This window comes from Lepidochelys olivacea (genome assembly GCF_965140295.1).
Source record: "Lepidochelys olivacea isolate rLepOli2 genome assembly, chromosome: 20".
In the NCBI taxonomy this organism is placed as follows: Eukaryota; Metazoa; Chordata; order Testudines; family Cheloniidae; genus Lepidochelys; species Lepidochelys olivacea.
In genome coordinates, this window is record NC_140430.1 from 10,457,513 (window position 1) to 10,480,190 (window position 22,678).

General features: G+C 49.5%; 1 protein-coding gene across 1 annotated transcript; it reads right to left on the bottom strand.

The window, feature by feature from the left end:
* Positions 1–8,124: 8,124 nt before the first annotated feature.
* LOC311510732 (uncharacterized protein) lies at positions 8,125–18,230 on the bottom strand. Its single transcript, XM_084610688.1, has 6 exons — positions 18,111–18,230; positions 17,169–17,273; positions 15,795–15,929; positions 11,168–11,230; positions 10,098–10,169; positions 8,125–8,764 (listed from the first exon to the last, which is right to left on the bottom strand). The coding sequence occupies exons 1-6, from the start codon at positions 18,220–18,222 to the stop codon at positions 8,736–8,738; spliced, it is 516 nt and encodes a 171-aa protein (XP_084466814.1). The 5' UTR covers positions 18,223–18,230; the 3' UTR covers positions 8,125–8,735.
* Between the last annotated feature and the right edge of the window lie 4,448 nt (positions 18,231–22,678).

Sequence of the window (22,678 nt, forward strand, 5' to 3'; positions counted from 1 at the left end):
TGGGAAAGGGCAGCATTTATCCTCTTTAATTCCCCAGTCATCTTCCGGTCTTAAAGCAACAACAAGAAAATGTTAAACAGGTGTAGTTTTCATTGTAGCTTTACAATTCCCTTAACTCAATCAGTCTGGACATTTCCCACAGAGGGGTGGGGAGAGTTGATGATTGTTTGGTAGGAAGGATCTCACTACGCATACATATGCATCAGCATCCATATTCATCTATTGGCATACATACAGTTCCATCCATCCCAGCGTATAGACACATCCATCGACACATCCTCCATCCTTCAGTATACATACACATCCAACCAACCTCCATCCTTCAGTATGCATACACATCCCTGGCTGGGATGATTTAGTTGGGGTTGGTCCTGCTTTGAGCAGAGGGTAGGACTAGATGACTTCCTGAGGTCTCTTCCAACCCTAATCTTTTATGATTCTATGATCTTTTCATCCATCAGCATATATGCTTCCCTATCCATTCACACATCAGCATACATACTCAGCCTTCCATCTATCCATCCATCAACATACATACACTTCCATCCATCAGCATCCACACACATCCATCCATCCGTGTTCATATGCATCCATCCTCCAACCATTGGCATACATACTCACCTATCCATCCATTGTCATACATACTCCTCTGTCCATTCACTCATCAGCATAAATACCTATCCTTCTGTCTATCCATCCATTGACATACATACACACACCCCTCCATCCATTGGTATTAGCACATGTATTTAGCCATCACACTGTATGTACTCATCTATTCCAAAACAAAAATTAATTCTGTAAAATACCATGTAAGGGTCACTAAGTGACTGTCAGGGTTCCCTCTACTCTCTGAACTCTAGGGTACAGATGTGGGGACCCGCATGAAAGACCCCCTAAGCTTATTTCTGCCAGCTTAGGTTAAAACTTCCCCAAGGCACAAATTCTTTGCTCTTGGAGGGTACACTGCCACCACCAAGTGATTTAACAAAGAATCAGGGAAAAGACCACTTGGAGTTCCTATTCCCCAAAATATCCCCCCAAGCTCTTACACCCCCTTTCCTGGGGAGGCTTGAGAATAATATCCTAAACAATTGGTTACAAAGTGACCACAGACCCAAACCCCTGGCTCTTAAGACAATAGAGAAATCAGTCAGGTTCTTAAAAGAAGGATTTTATTTAAAAAAAAGGTAAAAATCACCTCTGTAAAATCAGGATGGAAAATAACTTTACAGGATAACAAAAGATTCAAAAACACAGCAGAACTTTCTCTAGGCTAAGTTTCAAATTTACAAAAACCAGGAATAAACCTCCCTCCAGCAAAGGAAAAATTCACAAGCTGAAAAAAAGATAATCTAACACTCCTTGCCTGGCTTTTACTTACAATTTCTGTAATATGAGAGACTTTTAGGATGGTTTATAGGAGAAGGAGTTTTCTGACCTGATGCTTCTCTGCTTTCCAAAAGAACACACACAAAAACAAAGCCTCCCCTCCCCGAAGATTTCAAAGGATCTTATTTCCCCATTGGTCCTTTTGGTCACGTGCCAACCAGGTTATTTGAGCTTCTTAACCCCTTACAGGTAAGGAGGAATTCTAGGCTACCCTTAGCTGTATGGTTATGACAGTGACATTAATGTATTGACCTATTATTACGTTCACAAAACCCAAGCACCCACAAGCAAGGGTCTGACTAGCTGAGAATACAATCTATCTAGCACTGCCCACCTAAAAAACACAAACACAACAGTCATATCCAGTGCAGAGAAATACATATTTAATCTTAACACAAGAGCTTTGATGCTGATCTGTGGATTGTTTATTTGTTTGAATGTCTGATTCTGGTATTATCAGTTAATATCTTTAGCCATTATTTTGACTTGTGATGTCTTGAGAAAGATGGAGAATAGATAGTTTAACAGGCTATACCCCAACAAAACCAGGTAAGCAGCACCATTGAGTGGATAGGGCACTGGCTTTGGGAGACTGGGTTCTATTCCTGGCTCTGCTACTGACCTGCTGGGTGACCTTGGGCAAGTCACTTCCCCTTTCTATGTCTCAGTTTCCCATCCTTTGCCTACTTAAATCATAAGCTCTTTGGGGCAGAGCCTGGCACAAGAGGACCCTGATCTTGCTTGGGGTCTCTAGGAACCCCATAGTCTGTATGTTTCTATCTCATAAGGATCTCACGTTGTGTTGAACTGCTGGGATCACATGCAGGCCGACTTGGGGTCTAATCCAGAGCCCAACGATGTCAATGGACAGACTCCCATGGATCAGGCCCTCAGCAGAGAGGAGTCTTTGGGCTGTATATAGGTGGAAGGGTCTTTCCCCACCTGGGATGAGGTCTTTCCTCCCACCCTAACCATCTGTGTTAAAACTGCCAACTGCACCCCATCTCTGTAGCTCCAGAATCCTGTCCCAAGGAGGTTTCATGCTTTCCCCCTGATTTTCACTGTCTGATTCACAGATTGCTAGGGTGAAATCCAGACAGCATTTTGCCATTGATGTCCATGGGGCCAGGGTTCCACCCCTCAAGTTCAATACCAGAAGGGACCAATGTAATTCAGTCTGAACTCCTGTAAAACAAAGGCCAGAGCAGTCCACACAGTGAACCCTGACTGGAGCCCAGGAACTGCTGGTGGAGCTGGAGTGGATCTGATAGCAAGAACCACTCGGCCCGGTTTTAAAGCGGCTAAAGTCCAGGACAGTCCACCACACCCCTGGGTCAGCTGTCCCAATGGTTAATTCCCTGCCCTGTTCAAACTATGTACCTTATATAGCACAGTCTGAACTTGCTCTCAGCCTTTGGATCTGTTAGATTAAAGAGCCCCGTGGCTGTCAGAAAAGTCATCGAAACATAGAAATTCAGGGCTGAAGGAATCTCAAGAGGTCATCTAGTCCAGCATTGAGGTAGGACCACGTAAACCAAGTATCCCTATAGATGTTTGTCCAACCTGTTCTTAGAAACCTCCAATGATAGGGATTCCACAACTCCCGAGGTCACCTGTTCCAGAGCTTAACTAATATCCAGCCTAAATCTCCTTTGCTGCAAACTGCACCAGTTTCTTCAAAGCTGGGACATGGAGAACAACTGATCACTGTCCTCATTATAACAACCTGCTACAGATCTGTAAACTGTCATCGGGTGTGTGTCCCCTGCCAGCCTTCTCTTCTCTAGGTTAAACATGCCCATTCTTCCAATCGCTCCTCAGAGGGCAGGTTTTCTAACCCCCTGATCAATTATGTTGCTTTCTGCTGGACTCTCCAGTTTGTTCATGTCTTTCTTAAAGTGTGGCACGGACAATTGGACACAGGACTCCAGCTGAGGTTTCCCCAGTGCCGGGGGAAGCAGAACAATTAGCTCCTGTGTGTCTTACATGCAACACTCCAGAATGACATTTGCCTTTTTCACAACAGCATCACATTGTTGACTCATATTGTATTTGTGGTAGATCTTTTAGGGCCGGCCGTGCTGCAGAAGTTCCTCCCCATAGATCCCTAGTGACCTCTTAACTTTCTCTCTGATAAGCTGAACAGATGGTGCTCCTTTAGTGTCTCATTCTCAGGCAGGTGTTCCACACCTCGAATGGTCATAGAACCTGGGGTCTTCTCTGAACCTTTCACAGGTGATCACCCATCTGCTTGGCGGCCAGGGCTGGATGGGGGCAGACTCACTGTTCACGACTGTGAGCGAGAGGAGAGCGATCCACATGAGAAAGCACATGGCCATCAGGAGGTACAGCATCAGCATGTGTTTCTGCTCCCGGGTTCTCCCTTTAGAATCATAGAAGATTAGGGTTGGAAGAGACCTCAGGAGGTCATCTAGTCCAATCCCCTGCTCAAAGCAGGACTTTGGCAGGCTGTGGGGTGGATGGAGCTGTAGGGGCTGGAAAACAGCTGTTGTTACATTTGAGCAGGTTCTGGGTATGTTCTGTATGTGCTAACATGTGCCGTACACAGTAGGGGATTAACACATGGGCCCATGGGGCCAGTACCCAAGGGCCTGGCCAATTTGGGTGCCCCCACAGGAGCCCTGGAACCTGTGTAGAAATCTGGGGAGGCCACCAGTGCTGGAACTGTGGCCCTGCCCGTGTTCCTTCTCTCTTCCCAAGGCCCTGCCCCCTGGCCAGGCCAGAAGTCAGAGCCGGGCCATGGCAAGAGCCACCCAAGGAGCCTGGGATGAACCCTGAACCCATCTCCTGCCTGAGGAGTGGGAGGGTGGGGTGCACAGGGTACCCGAAAGCAGCCCCCAGCCCATGTCCCTGCCCCCTGGGGTGCATTGCCCAGGGCAGGTGGAGGGTCCGGGGCTCCCCAAAGTGGCCCGGAGCCCGCTCTTACCATGGCCCAGCTCTGGCTGCCAGCCTGGCCAGGGGGCATGGCCTGCAGGGTGTGAAGCCCTGTGGTGAGAAGCAGCTAAGGCCCACCTCTGCCCCCACCACCACGAAAAGGCTGGCGCTTCTAACAGGGACTGTGCTGCATAGCGGGGGAGCTGATCACCTTCTCAGCGCCCTGCCGCAAAGTTCAGCCCTGGCCGCTGCTCTGCGCCTGCCCATGTTAAAAGATGTGCAGGCATGGGCCTCCCTCTTTTAAAAGTCGGGGGCTATGGCCCCTCTGCCCCCCCGCCCCTCCACCCCAGTTCCGGTGTTCTTGGGTCCCCGGGGTGTGGAGGGCCCAAATGTTCTTTTTGCCCAGGGTCCCAATAAATCATAATCCGCCTCTGGGGCCGTACATCACAATAATACCTGGCATTTACACAGGGGTTTCCACCCCTAGATACCAGAGCCTGGCTGGCCTGGTGATTCCATGGTCAGCTGCCATGCTGCCTATGGGTGGAGCGGGAGGGGAAGGTAGGGGGAGGGAGTGATGGATGACTCAGCCCTATCTGCCTAGAGCTGGGCCCGGGCAGTAGTTGGGTGACCTCCCCAAACAAACCACAGCTCCCTGGATGCTGTAGAGGGTGGTGTGAACTCAGTGCTGTGCTTCAGGGAAGGTGGTGAGGACAGGGGCACTGTGCGGAAGGGATCAAGGTGGGGGGCTCAGTAGGGGGCGCTCTCCCCATGCAGTCAGTGCTGACCGCAATGCCCCAGTGTGGCAGTAGGAGGTGCTGTGCTGAAGGGAGCAGGGTGGGGGGTTCAGTAGGGGGCGCTCTCCCCTGGCAGTCAGCGCTGGCCCCAGTGCCCCAGTGTGGCACTAGAAGGCACTCCATGCCCTGCTGGCTTGGGACTGGTTCTTTTCATCCTCCTGCCTGGTGAACTCACCACAACCTTGCGGTTCACATATATGTCGTTCATGTCCATGGCCCCGTCCCGCGACTCAGTTCGACCATTCTGTGAGCTGTCTCTCCAGCTCTGATCCCGATGACGCAACAGAGCACCTTATTTCAGCAACAGGCCCTGTTGCGTAATCCCAGACAGCATCAGAGCCGGGGGGAGCAAACGGGGCTGCATTTCCGAGACGCTGCTGCTGGGTCCAAGAGCAAAGGACTACAGCAGCATCTCCTGACTATGCTGGCCCCGGGAGAGCAGGTGCCTGGGGGCTGCTGTTCAAACCAGCACTGCCTCCAGGTGTGGAGCAACAGGGTAGGAGAAAACCACTGCAGATGCGTGGGTGTGGGAAGGGAGGTTCTCTCCAGCCCAGGCAGAGAAATGACCCAAGCAAAGGGTGGGAATTTCAAGACATCAGCTGGGGCCAAAGTTGGGGTGAGATGATGAAATCAGATCCTCTGGGGCTCTTCGGATCAGAATCTGTATCTCCATGGCAAACTGGCCCAGTGTGGTCTCGATCGTTTATTAGGTGTATCGTGGTAGGACCCCACTGGTTAGGGTTAGGACCGCACTGGATGCTCATTCCAATGCACTACTGATGGATGAACCTCCAAAGTCCGTAATACACCTAAGAAATAATACTAATGCCAATGGGACTGGATTGACCCAGGTCCTGGGGCTGACTATTTGGAAGGGCATGGTGCATAGAGTCAGGGAGGTGGCATTAGGTTGGGGATCCAGGAGGGTTTCCAGCAGCAGAGAAGTCTTTAGAAAATAGCCAGGGAACACCCTCAGGACTTGTTTCCGCTGGAGTTTGGCCCAAGCTACAATACCAGATCCAAAGCATTCCCAGTGCTACGATTTTGTCACGAGTCTCATGCTGTTTGACGTTAAAGCCCCAGCTCTGGGAGTCATGGGATTACAGAAGACTCTTGCTTTCTTCTTTTTTTTTAAAGCAGGTTTTCTGCCCGCGCACAGGAAAGCTGGAAAATGTGACGAGGCAAGGCTCAGAATCCAGCAGGTAAAGAAACAGAATCCAATGCATATGATTTTTTTTTTTAATTACGACTTTTCAGCCAACCCCCTGATTTTGCTCGACTCATCATTTTTGAAGGTTTGGGGCTGGTGATGCTCTTAAAGAGGCAAGATTTTTGCTAGGAAACATGGCTTTTTTATTGCCATTGCATCTAGCCTGGCTGAAGTCATGGGCCATTGATAACTGATTCAAATGGGTTGTTAGGAAGGTGGCGTTGTGCTGGGGATCTGGAGGCGCTACCAGGAACAGGGAGACTCCAGGAAATGTTGCTAAAGTTCCCACCAGAGATGGGCCCAGCTAATGAAGCCCAGATCCAAGAGACAAACTGCACAGAGCTAGGGGAGTAGTTCGGCCTTCCACTACTGCCCAGTCCAGGACAGGATGTCGGGAATGGAGTGGAGACACAGACTGGGAATTTGGGGAGTTGTCATAAATATAAAGGGAAGGCTAACCACCTTTAAATCCCTCCTGGCCAGAGGAAAAAACCCTTTAAGGGATAAGAAGCTAGGATAACCTCCCTGGCACCTGACCAAAATGACCAGTGAGGAGACAAGATACTTTCAAAGCTGGAGGGGGGAGAAATAAAGGTTCTCTCTGTCTGTATGTTGCCTTTGCCGGGACCAGAACAGGAATGCAGGTTAGAACTCCTGTAAAGAGTCAGTAAGCAATCTAGTTAGATATGCGTTAGATTCTGTTTTGTTTAAATGGCTGATAAAATAAGTTGTGCTGAATGGAATGTATATTCCTGTTTTTGTGTCTTTTTGTAACTTAAGGTTTTGCCTAGAAAAATAAGCTTAGGGGTTTTTTCATGCAGGTCCCCACATCTGTACCCTAGAGTTCATAGTGGGGAAGGAACCTTGACAGGAGTAGACTCTGCTCTAGGTACCACGATGTCTCCTGGGAATTGTAGTTCAGATATGCCATGCCTTCACTCTTCCCCAAGGGCCCCTCCCCAGACAGCATCCTAGTAAATGTATGAGCCATCAAGAATGAAATGAGCCACATTTCCCAAGGAAAATCTTTTCTCTTTAATGAGGACTTTTTCCCAGTGGCTGGCTGGCCATCATTTAAATGAGGGGTGGGGTGAAGAGGGGCCATAAAGGCAAGGGCGGGAGCAGATGTCATCATCCACACTGCTGAGGATTCCCGTTACCTCCTCGGAGATGCAGCAAAGCAGACGTGCAATAGATGAGGGTCCCGGATACAGGGTGAAATGCACAGTGAGGCTTGGAAGCACCTGGCATAGCAGGGAGCTCTTGTTGACTGAATGCTGGCAGTGGGAGCTTGAGACTCCAAAACTTTTTGGGGGCTGAAATAAACTCTGGTATTGTTGCCGTCTGAGCAAGCCCGGCATCAAGTTTGTGGAGCTCTTAGGAGCCCATGGAAATATCCTCCCCATTGGAATCACTGGGAGTTAGAAGCCTCTGAGAATCTGGCCCTTAGGAGTCCAAGCCTCTTTGAAAGTCAGGGGGAATTGCTGATTTTCAGAGACTTGGGCTCTTAAGAAGAGCTGGAGGACATTTTTCACCCAAAATCATTTTTCAGAGAAAAATGTGGATTTGGCACCACAGAAACACTCCTCAAATTCATGCCAATGTCTCTGAATTGTTTCAGTTGGGAAAAAAACCTCCAAAAAAAAAATTGAAAGAATTTGATTTTCTGGTTCCAAACTAGTTTTTGTTTTGAAAGTCTCTCTAATTTAATTTGAAAAAAATCAAAAACATTCAAAAATGCTTCAAATAAAAACTAATTGAATGAAATAACAGGTGTTTTTTACTTTTCAATTCAGTCAAAATTTCATAGTTTTCAATTTAGCCCAACACAATTTTATAAAAACTTTTTGCTTTACCTACGAATTTGGAAAATTTCATTTTGGGTTCAACCTGAAACTATTTCGCCCTGTTTCTTTGGGATTGCCAAAGAACTGAGAAAGCCATTATTCACTTCAAAATTCCACCCCCAAGTGTTAGAAAAAAATACAGTGGGCCAATTCTACTCGCTCCATCTGTCCAACCTGTCTGAGAGCATCAGTTTGTTCCATGCACACACTGGTGACAGCTGCATGCCAGCTCTCAGCCAGCCCAGGGTAGATCCAGAGTGAAGCCACACTAGAGTCACACCTCAGATCGGGGTGTGGGTGGCCCTTTGTGTCTCTATCAGACACTGATGCCAAGAGAGAGGACTCGGAGCCTTTCGTTTTTACAGCAGGTGAGCACTTCAAAGCTGCTGCTGGTTTGTTGTGGCAAAGGGTTGTTACCCACCCAGTGGCTGCTCAGTGGGAATGCATGGGAGGGTCTTGACTTAGCTCCCCACAAGCCACACAAATGCCATCTGGCGGAGAGGCCAAGGGCTGAGTGGGCTGTGGAGAAGGGGGACCCACAGCGTACTGTCCCCAGTCCAGGGCTCAGGCAAGCTGCTGCCCCCTTTGAGCTCCTCAGGAGCTTGGAGGCTTGGTCATCGAGGCTGGAAACAAGACAAAAACATCCCTGCTCAGCAAGGCCCAGTGCGTGGGAGCCAGTTCCCCATCCCCTCCCATGGCAACCAAGCTCACCTCCACCTGAGCCCTCTGATAGCCCCTCCTCTTGCCACCTAGTGCTTCCATCCTTTGGACCGGCCCAGATCCCTCTGTGTGGGAACACAGCGAACCCATCCACAGCGAACCCATCCACAAGAGGGGCCTGGCCCATGACGGGGACTCTGAGCAGCTGGTGAGCAGGGATGGGGCAGATGAAGGGACTCACCCACGTACAGAGGTGGGTGCTTCGGATCTGTGAGAAGTGGAGTTACCTTGGCCAGCAGCGCCCCATGATCTGCACCTGTCTGTGCCCCAATCACTGCTTCACGCCCACAGGGGATGCATGGAGCAGCATCGCTGGGCCTAAAGGAGGCCCACAGAGAACACAGCCCAAGGGCTGTATGCCACAGGCTCTCTTCCTGCTGCTCGGTGAGAAGGGCTGATCCAGCCATGCGTGTGGGGTAGTGAATGGGGTCCCTGGGTCACTCTTGTCTTATGGAGCCTGATTTCCCAAAGAAGCTCAAGGCTTGGATTTCCAGCCACCATCAGGGCTTCATTTCCCAGACTCCTCAGCAGTCCCGTTGGGAGGGTTATGGCCAATTTCTCAAGGGGGCTCTGCCCCCAGCGTGCTAAACACGAAGAATCTCGCCCATTCCTCACAGAGGACTATTGTGCTATGTTCTTGCACAGCCAGGCAGTGACTGGAGAAGGAGCAGTGGGGCCAGGATGCCCAGGGCCTATTCCCACCTCTGCCATTGATCCTAGGTGGGTCACTTCAATTGCCCTGCGCCTCAGTTTGCCTGCTTGCTAAGGATTAGTCTTTTGGAGCTGAAATAAACTCTGGTATTGTTGCTGTCTGAGCAAGCCCGGCTTCAAGTTTGTGGAGCCTTTAGGAGCCCATGGAAACATCCTCCCACTCTATCCCTTGCTGGGTGCCCGGACTACACCACCCTTCTGCTAGCCCTGCCTGTGCTCTGCTCTCACCCTCCACCTCCAGCCAGGGAGCGGACTCTCGCCCAGTCCAGGTGGCTGGAAAATGGCACCTGAGAGGCAGTTTGCACGGGGAGGATGCGCTAAGATGGGGCGGGCTCTGCAGCTGTAGGGTGAGGGGATAGGGGTCAGACTCCTGGTCCTAGACACCATCCTTGACCCCAATCCTAGCAGCACCCACCTGACCCCCACTAGCTCTGCCTACCGAGGTTGGTGAATACCCACTTCCCAGGTGCAGCGCAATGGCCAGGAGGGGTGAGAGCCAGGAAACACCTCTGTAGCTCTTCTTACCTGCCTCCTCTGCCTTCTGTTTTGCCAATGCCTTTCCTAGCTGAACCTGGGCTTCTTTCAACTCCTTAGACACTGAGGACACAAGCAAGAGGCATCTGATCTCAGCACAACAAGGCGATTTCAGTATGAGGGCCCCTCCCCCAATCAATTCCATCTACTTAGAGTGTCAGCTCTTTCGGTCATCGACTCTCTTGGTATCCAGTTTGTACAGCGCCTAGCACAGCAGGATCCTGGGTCATGAGTGGGACTCCCAGGCGCTGCTCAAATACACCTAATACATAGTGAACAGCACCCAGACTAATGGGGTCCTGGGCCAAGACTGGGGCTCTGAGGCACTACCGTAATACATCTTATAATGTACAGCGCCCAGCACAACGAGGTCATGGTCCATGGCTGGGGCTTCTAGCTCTACTGGAATTCAGATCACAAGGATTCCTAGCCCCCCAGGTCCCCAGCTATGAAAGCTAGCCACAGAATGGGAGGAGGGCATTCCATGGAAAATTTCAACGAAAATGATGAGAGGGGAAAATCATATCTGCCAAAATTTTCACATTTTTTTCAGAAAATCCACAACTTTTTGGTGTTCAGCAGCTGCTGCAGCTGAGAATGGCCCAAAAACGTACAACAATTTCAGTTCTGGCCAAAAAAATATATATTTTTTTTTGCTTTGTTTTTTTGATGAAAAATCAAAAATCTTTGCCGGAGGCAGATACATTTTGCAAAATGAGTTTAGTCAAAAGCCCAATTTTCTGTCAGAAAAAAGTTTGGATGGAAATTTCCCCCCTAGCCCTACCCACTGCACCACATGCTGGGGCTACCTGGGCCTAACTCTCCTGGCCTTTGTGCTCACAGAACCCAGCCTCTCCCCACAGGAGGTTATGGAGCATGCCCATTAGCTGTGCCCCGGGCCCACGCCATCAGTGGCTCAGATGCTCTATTGGCAATGCCCATGCCCCTGGACTCCATGACTGCTCCTTATGGGCCGCGTGTGATGGATGATGCTCCAGCCTCTTGTGTTGTCTGTTGACCTAGAAATATGGTTCTGCAGTCTAGACAGGAATCAAACGTACCTTGGTTTATCCTCTGGGAAAGGGCAGCGTTTATCCTCTTTAATTCCCCAGTCATCTTCTGGTCTTAAAGCAACAACAACAAAATGTTAAACAGGTGTAGTTTTCATTGCAGCTTTACAATTCCCTTAACTCAATCAGTCTGGACATTTCCCACAGAGGGGTGGGGAGAGTTGATGATTGTCTGGTAGGAAGGATCTCTCTATACATACATACACATCGGCATCCATATACATGTATTCATCCATCCATCCATTGGCATACATACACTTCCATCCATTGGCATATAGACACATCCATCGACACATCCCCCATCCTTCAGCATCCTTCCCCGGGAGGCTAATATGAGAGGGAAAGGAGTCCACGAGAGATGGCTGTATTTCAAAGAACCTTATCGAGGGCGCAGGAACAAACCATCCCGATGTGCAGAAAGAATAGCAAATATGGCAGGCGACCAGCTTGGCTTAACAGTGAAATCTTTGGTGAGCTTAAACTCAAAAAGGAAGAAATGGAAATTTGGACAGATGATTAGGGAGGAGTATAAAAATATTGCTCGAGTATGCAGGGGTGTAATCAGGAAAGACAAGGCACAATTGGAGTTGCAGCTAACAAGGGATGTGAAGGGGAACAAGAAGGGTTTCTACAGGTATGTTAGCAACATGAAGAAGGTCAGGGAAAGTGTGTGGCCCTTACTGAATGGGAGAGGCAACATAATGACAGAGGATGTAGAAAAAGCTGAAGTACTCAATGCTTTTTTTGCCTTGGTCTACACAGACAAGGTCAGCTCCCAGACTGCTGCACTGGGCAGCACAGCATGGGGAAGAGGTGAGCAGCCCTCAGTGGTGAAAGAACAGGTTAAGGACTATTTACGCACAAGTCCGTGGGTCCAGATCTTAGGCTTCCAAGGGTGCTGAGGGATTTGACTGATGTGATTGCAGAGCCACTGGCCATTATCTTTGAAAATTTGTGGTGATTGTGGGAGGTCCCGGATGATTGGAAAAAGGCAAATATAGTGCCCATATTTTAAAAAGGGAAGAAAGAGAACCCAGGGAACTACAGACTGGTCAGCTCACTTCAGAGCCTGGCAAAATCATGGAGCAGGTCCTCAAGGAATCCATTTTGAAGCACTTGGAGGAGAGGAAGGTGATCAGGAACAGTCAACATGGATTCATCAAGGACAAGTCATGCCTGACTAACCTGATTGCCTTTTATGATGAGATAACTGGCTCTGTGGATATGGGGAAACCAGTGGTTGTGATATATCTTGACTTTAGCAAAGCTTTTGATCCGGTCTCCCACAGTATTCTTGCCAGCAAGTTAAAGAAGTATGGGCTGGATGAATGGACTATAAGGTGGATAGAAAGCTGGCTAGATAGTCAGGCTCAATGGGTAGTGATCAATGGCTCCATGTCTAGTTGGCAGCCGGTATCAAGTGGAGTGCCCCAGGGGTCAGTCCTGGGGCCAGTTTTGTTCAACATCTTTATTAATGATCTGGATGATGGGATAAATTGCACCCTCAGTGAGTTCGCAGATGACACTAAGCTGGGAGGAGAGGTAGATATGCTGGAGGATAGGGATAGGGTCCAGAGTGACCTAGACAAGTTGGAGGATTGGGCCAAAAGAAATCTGATGAGGTTCAACAAGGACAAGTGATGAGTCTAGAATTTAGGAAGAAAGAATCCCATGCACCACTATAGGCTTGGGACCGACTGGCTAAGCATCAGTTCTGCAGAAAAGCACCTGGGGATTACAGTGGACGAGAAGCTGGATATGAGTCACCAGTGTGCGCTTGTTGTCCAGAAGGCCAACGGCATATTGGGCTGTATGAGTAGGAGCATTGCCAGCAGATCAAGGGAAGTGATTATTCCCCTCTATTTGGCACTGGTGAGGCCACACCTGGAGTATTGCGTTCTGTTTTGGTCCCCTCACTACAGAAGGGATGTGGACAAATTAGAAAGAGTCCAGTGGAGGGCAACGAAAATGATTAGGGGACTGGAGCACATGACTTACGAGGAGACGCTAAGGGAACTGGGGTTATTTAGTCTGCAGAAGAGAAGAGCGAGGGGGGATTTGATAGCAACCTTGGAAGGCGGGTTCCAAAGAGGATGGAGCTGGGCTGTTCTCAGTGGTGGCAGAACAAGAAGCAATAGTCTCAAGTTCCCCAGTCATCTTCTGGTCTTAAAGCAACAACAAAATGTTAAACTGGCATCATTTTCATTGCAGCTTTACAATTTCCTTAACTTTATCAGTCTGGAGGAATGAGGAATGGGGAGAGTTGATGACTGTCTGGTAGGAAGGATCTCTCTACGCACATACGCATCGGCATCCATACACATGTATTCATCCATCCATCCATTGGAATACATACACTTCCATCCATCGGCATATAGACACATCCATGGACACATCCTCCATCCTGCAGCATCCATACTCATCCAACAAACCTCCATCCTTCAGTATGCATACACATCTCTGGCTGGGATGATTTAGTTGGGGTTGGTCCTGCTTTGAGCAGGGGATTGGACTAGATGACTTCCTGAGGTCTCTTCCAATTATATCTTTTATGATTCTATGATCTTTCCATCCATCAGCATATATGCTTCTCAATCCATTCACCCATCAGCACACATACTCAGCCATCCATCCATCAACATACATTCACTTCCATCCATCACATCAACATACATTCACTTCAGCATCCATACACATTCATCCATCCATTGGCATTCATATGCATCCATCCATCCATCCATCCATCCTCCATCCTCCTTCCACTGGTATACATACTCCTCTATCCATTCACTCATCAGCATAAATACTCATCCTTCTGCCAACCATCCATTGGCATACATACATACACCTCTCCATCCATCGGTATTAGCACATATATTTAGCCATCACACTGCATGTACTCATCTATTCCAAAACAAAAAACAATTCTGTAAAATACCATGTAAGGGTCACTACGTGACATTAATGTATTGACCTATCATTACGTTCACAAAACCCAGGCACCCACAAGCAAGGGACAGACTAGCTGTGGATACAATTTATCTAGCACAGCCCACATAAGAAATACAAACACAACAATCATATCCAGTGCAGACAAACACGTATTTCATCTTAACACAAGAGCTTTGACGCTGATCTGTGGATTGTTTATTTGTTTGAATGTCTGATTCTGGTATTATCAGTTAATATCTTTAGCCATTATTTTGGAAAGTACTTTGACTTCTGATGTCTTGAGAAAGATGGAGAATAGATAGTTTAACAAAACCAGGTAAGCAGCACCATTGAGTGGATAGGGCACTGGCTTTGGGAGACCTGGGTTCTATTCCTGGCTCTGCCACTGACCTGCTGGGTGACCTTGGGCAAGTCACTTCCCCTTTCTATGTCTCAGTTTCCCATCCTTTGCCTACTTAGATCATAAGCTCTTTAAGGCAGAGCCTGGCACAAGAGGACCCTGATCTCGCTTGGGGTCTCTAGGAACCCCGGAGTCTGTATGTTTCTATCTCATAAGGATCTCACGTTGTGTTGAATTGCTGGGATCACATGCAGGCCGACTTGAGGCCTAATCCAGAGCCCAACGATATCAATGGACAGACTCCCATGGATAGCAGGAACCACTCAGTCTGGTTTTAAAGCAGCTAAAGTCCAGGACAATCCACCACACCCCTGGGTCAACTGTCCCAATGATTAATTCTCTGCCCTGTTCAAACTATGCACCTTATATAGCACAGTCTGAATTTGCTCCCAGCCCTTGGATCTGTTAGATTAAAGAGCCCCGTGGCTGTCAGAAAAGTCATCGAAACATAGAAATTCAGGGCTGAAGGAATCTCAAGAGGTCATCTAGTCCAGCATTGAGGTAGGACCACGTAAACCAAGTATCCCTATAGATGTTTGTCCAACCTGTTCTTAGAAACCTCCAATGATAGGGATTCCACAACTCCCGAGGTCACCTGTTCCAGAGCTTAACTAATATCCAGCCTAAATCTCCTTTGCTGCAAACTGCACCAGTTTCTTCAAAGCTGGGACATGGAGAACAACTGATCACTGTCCTCATTATAACAACCTGCTACAGATCTGTAAACTGTCATCGGGTGTGTGTCCCCTGCCAGCCTTCTCTTCTCTAGGTTAAACATGCCCAGTTCTTCCAATCGTTCCTCAGAGGGCAGGTTTTCTAACCCCCTGATCAATTATGTTGCTTTCTGCTGGACTCTCCAGTTTGTTCATGTCTTTCTTAAAGTGTGGCACGGACAATTGGACACAGGACTCCAGCTGAGGTTTCCCCAGTGCCGGGGGGAGCAGAACAATTAGCTCCTGTGTGTCTTACATGCAACACTCCAGAATGACATTTGCCTTTTTCACAACAGCATCACATTGTTGACTCATATTGTATTTGTGGTAGATCTTTTAGGGCCGGCCGTGCTGCAGAAGTTCCTCCCCATAGATCCCTAGTGACCTCTTAACTTTCTCTCTGATAAACTGAACAGATGGTGCTCCTTTAGTGTCTCATTCTCTGGCAGGTGTTCCACACCTCGAATGGTCATAGGACCTGGGGTCTTCTCTGAACCTTTCACAGGTGATCACCCATCCGCTTGGTGGCCAGGGCTGGATGGGGCAGACTCACCGTTCACGACTGTGAGCGAGAGGAGAGAGATCCACATGAGAAAGCAAACGGCCATCAGGAGGTACAGCATCAGCATGTGTTTCTGCTCCCAGGTTCTCCCTTTGGCAGGCTGTGGGGTGGATGGAGCTATAGGGGCTGGAAAACAGCTGTTGTTACAATTGAGCAGGTTCTGGGTATGTTCCCTATGTGCTAAGATATGCGCTGTACACAGGGGGAAATTAATGCATGGGCCCACGGGGCCTGTGCCCAAGGGCCCGGCCAATTTTTGGGGGCCCCCACAGGAGCACTGGAACCTGTGTAGAAGTCTGGGGAGGCTACTGGTGCCGGAACTGTGGCCTTGCCCTCTGCCCCCTGCTCCTCCTCTTCCCCCCAAGGTCCTGCCCCCTGGCCAGGCTGGAAGCCAGAGCCGGGCCATGGTAAGAGCCGCCTAGGGAGTCTGGGCTGCTAGGGGGAACCCCGTACCCTCCACCTGCCCTTGGGGGGGGGCAGGGTGTCCCTGCCCCCTGGGGTGCATTGCCCAGGGCAGGTGGAGGGTCCAGGGCTCCCCACAGTGGCGCAGGACCATGGCCCAGTGCTGGCTTCTGGCCTGGCCAGGGGGCAGGGCCTGCAGGGTGTGAGGCCCTGTGGCAACGAGGAGCTAAGACCCACCTCAGCCCCCACCACCACAAAGAGGCTGCCGCTTCTAGCAGGGGGTATTAATCCCTGAGAGCTGGGAATGGTCTTTATTCCAGCATCTCTCCTAGACAGTTTGGGAAGAACGCTGTGTTTGCCCCGGTGTTGGCCATGCCTGCAGCTAGCTGGGCTGGAGTAATGGAAGCAGCTGTCTATGAGCCCAGGGACCAGCCTCTCACAACTTTCCAGGTAGATGTCTCCCCAGCAAGACCCTTGCACAGCCTCTCCCACCAGTACAGCTGCCCTGTGGGACGGAGAAGGCAGGGAGGTTGTTGCTCGGCTAAGGTGTCTTTCCCTCCTCCCACCCCCCCGTGGACAGGCATCCCATTTTACTGCTTACTCCCCTTCCCTCTGCCTCCAGGCCATATTTCCACTGGAGTAATTCCATCCTGTTACCCTTCCAGCTGGATACAGGATTCCTCTTCACTTCCTGTCCTAAACTGTTGTTAGACAGCTGCCTTGCCCCCTCCTCAGAAGTGGCTGCGTTTCAGCGCTGTGTGAGTGAGTGATCTCTGTGACGCACCACAGTGCAGCTGTTAAACAGTTGCTACATCCCACCCCAGCCGTGGCTGCATTTCAGCGTGGGACAGCTGATCCCTTTCCATGTAAGCAGTATAAAGCATTTTTGAGATCCTTCATCTGGCACTAGAATGCAGCCACTTCTGGGGCTGGGGGTGCTCGTGCCATGCTGTTCTGACTTACCTGGGTCTGAGGGAGGCATTTCTGCTGGAGGCTGGTGATTCTTCTTGTCAGTCGTCACCGATATATTTTCGTAAACAGGAATTTCATCATCAGACCACTCCACTGCTGCAAAACAGGCAGGGTTTTTTTTAAAAAAGGATGATTTCAAACTGGAACAAACTAAGCCTTGTCATTAGCAGAGTTGAAAATTGAAAAATTTTCCCATATAAACATGTGTGTGTGTAATTTTATTTGTTTTGTTACAAACCAGACTCTTTTTTTCAAAAACAATTTTTTTTTTCAATTTTCATCCAAAACCTTGTGGAAAAGCCCAAAAATGCATTGGGGCTTTTGGTTCATTGGAAATATTTATTTTCTGAAGAACCCCAAAAATATTAGAAAAAATTGTGATGAAAGAAATCAATATTTTTGCTGATATTTTTCTCCAGGGTGAAAAAAAAAGTCCTGATTTGATCTAGTCACTAGCTGACTGGTGCCTCTGTGCCATGGCTGCCCTCCACTGGCATAAACCTCTGCCCTCTGTGGTCTCTGTACTTCCCTGCTAACACTGGTTCAAATCTGCTCAGCTGTGGGTCTGGGTACTATTACAAATAACAACTAGTACTGCCTTTCCTGACTGCGCTATGATCAGCCACCTCTGGGTCAGGCAAGCTGGGGTGGAAATTAAATCCTGGCTCAAATCAGCCCCCCAAAATCCTTCTAGTGATTCAAATTTGGCTGCAGTTCTGCTCTACCGAGCTGCCTAAGCCAGAGGTTCCCATGTTGTGGCCCATGGACAGCTTGCTGGTGGTCTGTGGGCAGCTGGCTCCTCTTCCACGTGAGCTGTAGCGGCCACAGGGCTGTTATTCCGGATGGGGTGCTGTCAGGACAGGCTCTGCGCTATTGGAACCCGCTGCTTGGATGCCGCGTGGGTCTGAGTTGGCGACTGGTGTTGGCTTTTACCTCCATGCCCTCCTGGCTTGGGACTGGTTCTTTTCATCCTCCTGTCTGGCGACCTCACCATAACCTCGTCGTTCACATATATCTCATTCGTATGGCAACTGGGTTCAACCATTCTGTGAGCTGTCTCTCCAACACTGATCCCGATGACGCAACAGAGCATCTTATTTCAACAACGGGCCCTGTTGCATAATCCCAGATGGCGTCAGAGCCAGGGGGGAGCCAAAGGGGCTGCATTTCCGAGACGCTGCTGCTGAGTCCAAGAGCAAAGGACTATAGCAGCGTCTCCTGACTATGCTGGCCCTGGGAGAGCAGGTGCCTGGGGGCTGCTGTTCAAACCAGCACTGCCTCCAGGTGTGGAGCAACAGGGCAGATGCGTGGGTGTGGGAAGGGAGGTTCTCTCCAGCCCAGGCAGAGAAATGACCCAAGCAAAGGGTGGGAATTTCAAGACACCAGCTGGGGCCAAAGTTGGGGTGAGATGACGAAATCAGATCCTCTGGGGCTCTTCGGATCAGAATCTGTATCTCCATGGCAAACTGGCCCAGTGTGGTCTTGATCGTTTATTAGGTGTATCACGGTAGTGCTGGAGTCCAGGTCATGGACTAGGACCCCACTGTGCTAGGCGCTGTACATTTTTTATTAGGTGTACTATTTTAGTGCCTAGATACCAATGGATCAGGACCCCATTGTGCTGGGTGCTGCACGAACGCAGACCAAGAAGGCAGCTCCTGCCCTATCCCCAGAACCCCATCCCCAGGTCCTGTCCTCTCTTCTGAGCACCTCTTTGGATCGTGAGCACCCTGGGGCAAGGACTCAGGCCTGCTTCCCTCCTCACTCACACCGGTGTCAAAAAGGAGTGACTCCACTACAGTCAACAAATGAATCCTGGGTGCAAGCAATACTAGTCCCGAGCACCCATACAGCACTTTCCATCACTGTATCTCAAAGCACTTCACAAAGGAGGTCGGTATCATTGTCCCCATTTTACAGATGGGGAAACTGAGGCACAGAAGGAGTCATGACTTGCTCATTGGCAGCGCCAGAACTGGAACCCAGTTCTCCAAGTCTAATCCAGTGTTCTAAGCTCTAGGCCACACTGCCTCCCCATAAGGTGACAGCCTTATGACTGTGCCACAGCAGAACAGCAAGCCCAGACATGACCGCGCTTCGGGGGCATCCTGATCCAGATGGGGTCCTGCAGTTCCAGCCTTGTGCCTCCCCCCACAAACACACACCCACCCCATAAATCGCTCTCCATGGTCTCAGTGTGTCTGCTAAGTCCTCGTGTCAGGACAGTCCTGCCTCTGGGAGAAGCAGGCCACATTGTGGCAGGAGCTGGTGGAGTTGCCTAGTGGGTAGGACATAGGACTCCTGGGATCTATTTCTGATTCATGACTTGGGAAGCAGGTTTATCCATCAGTAGTGCATTGGAATGAGCTGCCAGGTTTATATCATCACTTCCCTCTGCTGGAGGGAAGCAGACCTAGTGACCATGGGTCATAGGCTCCATACTGTTAACAAGGATTCTCCTTTAGCTCTGGTAGGAGCCTAGGCTTATCAGCTCTATCCTCACTGCCTCCAGCAAGTTCCAGCCAAGGTGTGCACATGCTGAATAGCAGCATGGTGCTACCTGGCCCTGGGAAATCCCATCCCTGAGTGGCTGGAGCAGTGACATCACTTCCTGAAAAATTCCTGGTAGAGAGTGGGGATTCCAAGTTTAGTGTCCATCCCCTTGTGCCTAGCCCCAAGGCAGAGCCTCATGTCCTGGTTTTGGTGCCAAATGAGGCCCTGACTTCCCATGGGTGAGGATTCCAGCTCCCCATGCAGGTTAGCGGTTTCCCCAAGCCCTGTTACTGTCTGGGAGCAGCTTGAAAGAGCCAGGGCCAATTGCCCCATAGGCTGAGTGTGATGCAAGGGCCCCAGGAAATTGCATGGCACAGAGTTACACAATGAACTGTGTTCTGAGCAAGGGAAGTGGGACATGATCGTTCTCCTCTATTCCAACCCTGATATTCTATGATTCTATGAAGTGACATAGGGGTGGGGGGAACCAGCAGCATAGTTGTGTTTGTGTTTCTGGGGGCCACTCCTCACCCGACGAGTCCCCCTTGCTCCCCAGCACCCACCTGACCCATCTCTTGTCTCCCACAATCCCCCTGGCCTGCACTCCCCTGCCTGCCCCCTGGATGTGCAGTTCCCATGCAGCCTGCCATCCCAAGAGTAACCAGTCTCACAACATTATCATCATATTGTGCTATTCTCACCAGACCAGTGAGTGAGTGAAGAACAAGCACAAAGGCGCGTAACTTTTGCCCCCTTTCGAAATGGCCCCCGCTTCATAGAATCATAGAATCACAGAATATCAGGGTTGGAAGGGACCTCAGGAGGTCATCTAGTCCAACCCCCAGAGCAAAGCAGGACCAATCCCCAACTAAATCATCCCAGCCAGGGCTTTGTCAAGCTTGACCTTAAAAGCCTCTAAGGAAGGAGATTCCACCACCTCCCTAGGTAACCCATTCCAGTGTTTCACCACCCTCCTAGTGAAAAAGTTTTTCCTAATATCCAACCTAAACCTCCCTCACTGCAACTTGAGACCATTACTCCTTGTTCTGTCATCTGCTACCACTGAGAACAGTCTAGAGCCATCCTCTTTGGAACCCCCTATCAGGTAGTTGAAAGCAACTATCAAATCCCCCCTCCTTCTTCTCTTCTGCAGACTAAACAATCCCAGTTCTCTCAGCCTCTTCTCATAAGTCATGTGTTCCAGCACCTTAATCATTTTTGTTGCCCTCCGCTGGACACCTTCCAATTTTTCCACATCCTTCTTGTAGTGTGGGGCCTAAAACTGGACACAGTACTCCAGGTGAGGCCTCACCAATGCCAAATAGAGGGGAACGATCACGTCCCTCGATCTGCTGGCAATGCCCCTACTTATACAGCCTAAAATGCCATTGGCCTTCTTGGCAACAAGGGCACACTGTTGACTCATATCCAGCTTCTCGTCCACTGTAACCCCTAGGTCCTTTTCTGCAGAACTGCTGCCGAGCCATTCGGTCCCTAGTCTGTAGCGATGCATGGGATTCTTCCATCCTAAGTGCAGGACTCTGCACTTGTCCTTGTTGAACCTCATCAGATTTCTTTTGGCCCAATCCTCTAATTTGTCTAGGTCCCTCTGTATCCTATCCCTACCCTCCAGCGTATCTACCTCTCCTCCCAGTTTAGTGTCATCTGCAAACTTGCTGAGGGTGCAATCCATGCCATCCTCCAGATCATTAATGAAGATATTGAACAAAACCAGTCCCAGGACCGACCCTTTGGGCACTCCACTTGATACCGGCTGCTAACTAGACATGGAGCCATTGATCACTACCCATTGAGCCTGAGAATCTAGCCAGCTTTCTATCCACCTTATAGTCCATTCATCCAGCCCATACTTCTTTAACTTGCTGGAAAGAATACTGTGGGAGACCGTGTCAAAAGCTTTGCTAAAGTCAAGGAACAACACGTCCACTGCTTTCCCCTCATCCACAGAGCCAGTTATCTCGTCATAGAAGGCAATTAGATTAGTCAGGCATGACTTGCCCTTGGTGAATCCATGCTGACTGTTCCTGATCACTTTCCTCTCCTCTAAGTGCTTCAGAATTGATTCCTTAAGGACCTGCTCCATGATTTTTCCAGGGACTGAGGTGAGGCTGACTGTCCTGTAGTTCCCCGGATCCTCCTTGTTTCCTTTTTCAAAGATGGGCACTACATTAGCCTTTTTCCAGTCATCCGGGACCTCCCCCGATTACCATGAGTTTTCAAAGATAATGGCCAATGTCTCTGCAATCACATCTGCCAACTCCTTTCACACCCTCGGATGCAGCACATCTGGCTCCATGGACTTCTGCTCACCACGGCTGCCCTCAGTTAAGATAAGAACATAACGGCCAGGCTGGGTCAGCCCAATGGTCCATCCAGCCCAGTATCCCGTCTCCCGACAGTGGCCAGTGCCAGAGGTTTCAGACGGAAGGAACAGAACAGGGTAATTATAGGGTGATCCACCCCCTGTCATCCAGTCCCAGCTTCTGGCAGTTGCAGGTTTAGGGACAACCAGAGCATGGGGCTGGGTCCCTGACCATCTTGGCTCATAGCCATTGATGTCCCTGTCCTCCATGAACTCATCTCATTCTTTTTTGAACCCAATTATACTTTTGGCCTTCGCAATGTTCCCTGGCAACGAGTTCCACAGGCTGACTGTACATTGTCTGAAGAAGTACTGCCTTAGGTTTGTTTTAAATCTGCTGCCTGTTAATTTCATCAGGGTGACTCCTGGTTCTTGTGTTATGAGAAGGAGTAAATAACACTTCCTTAGTCACTGTCTCCACCCCAGTCATGACTTTGTAGACCTCTGTCACATCGCCCTTAATTGTCTCTTTTCCAAGCTGAAAAGTCCAAGTCTTTTTAATCTCCCCTCCTACGGAAGCTGTTCCATCCCCCTCATCATTTTTGTTGCCCTTCTCTGTACCTTTCCCCATTCTAATATATCTTTTTTAAGATAGGGCGAGCAGATCTGCACACAGGATTCAAGA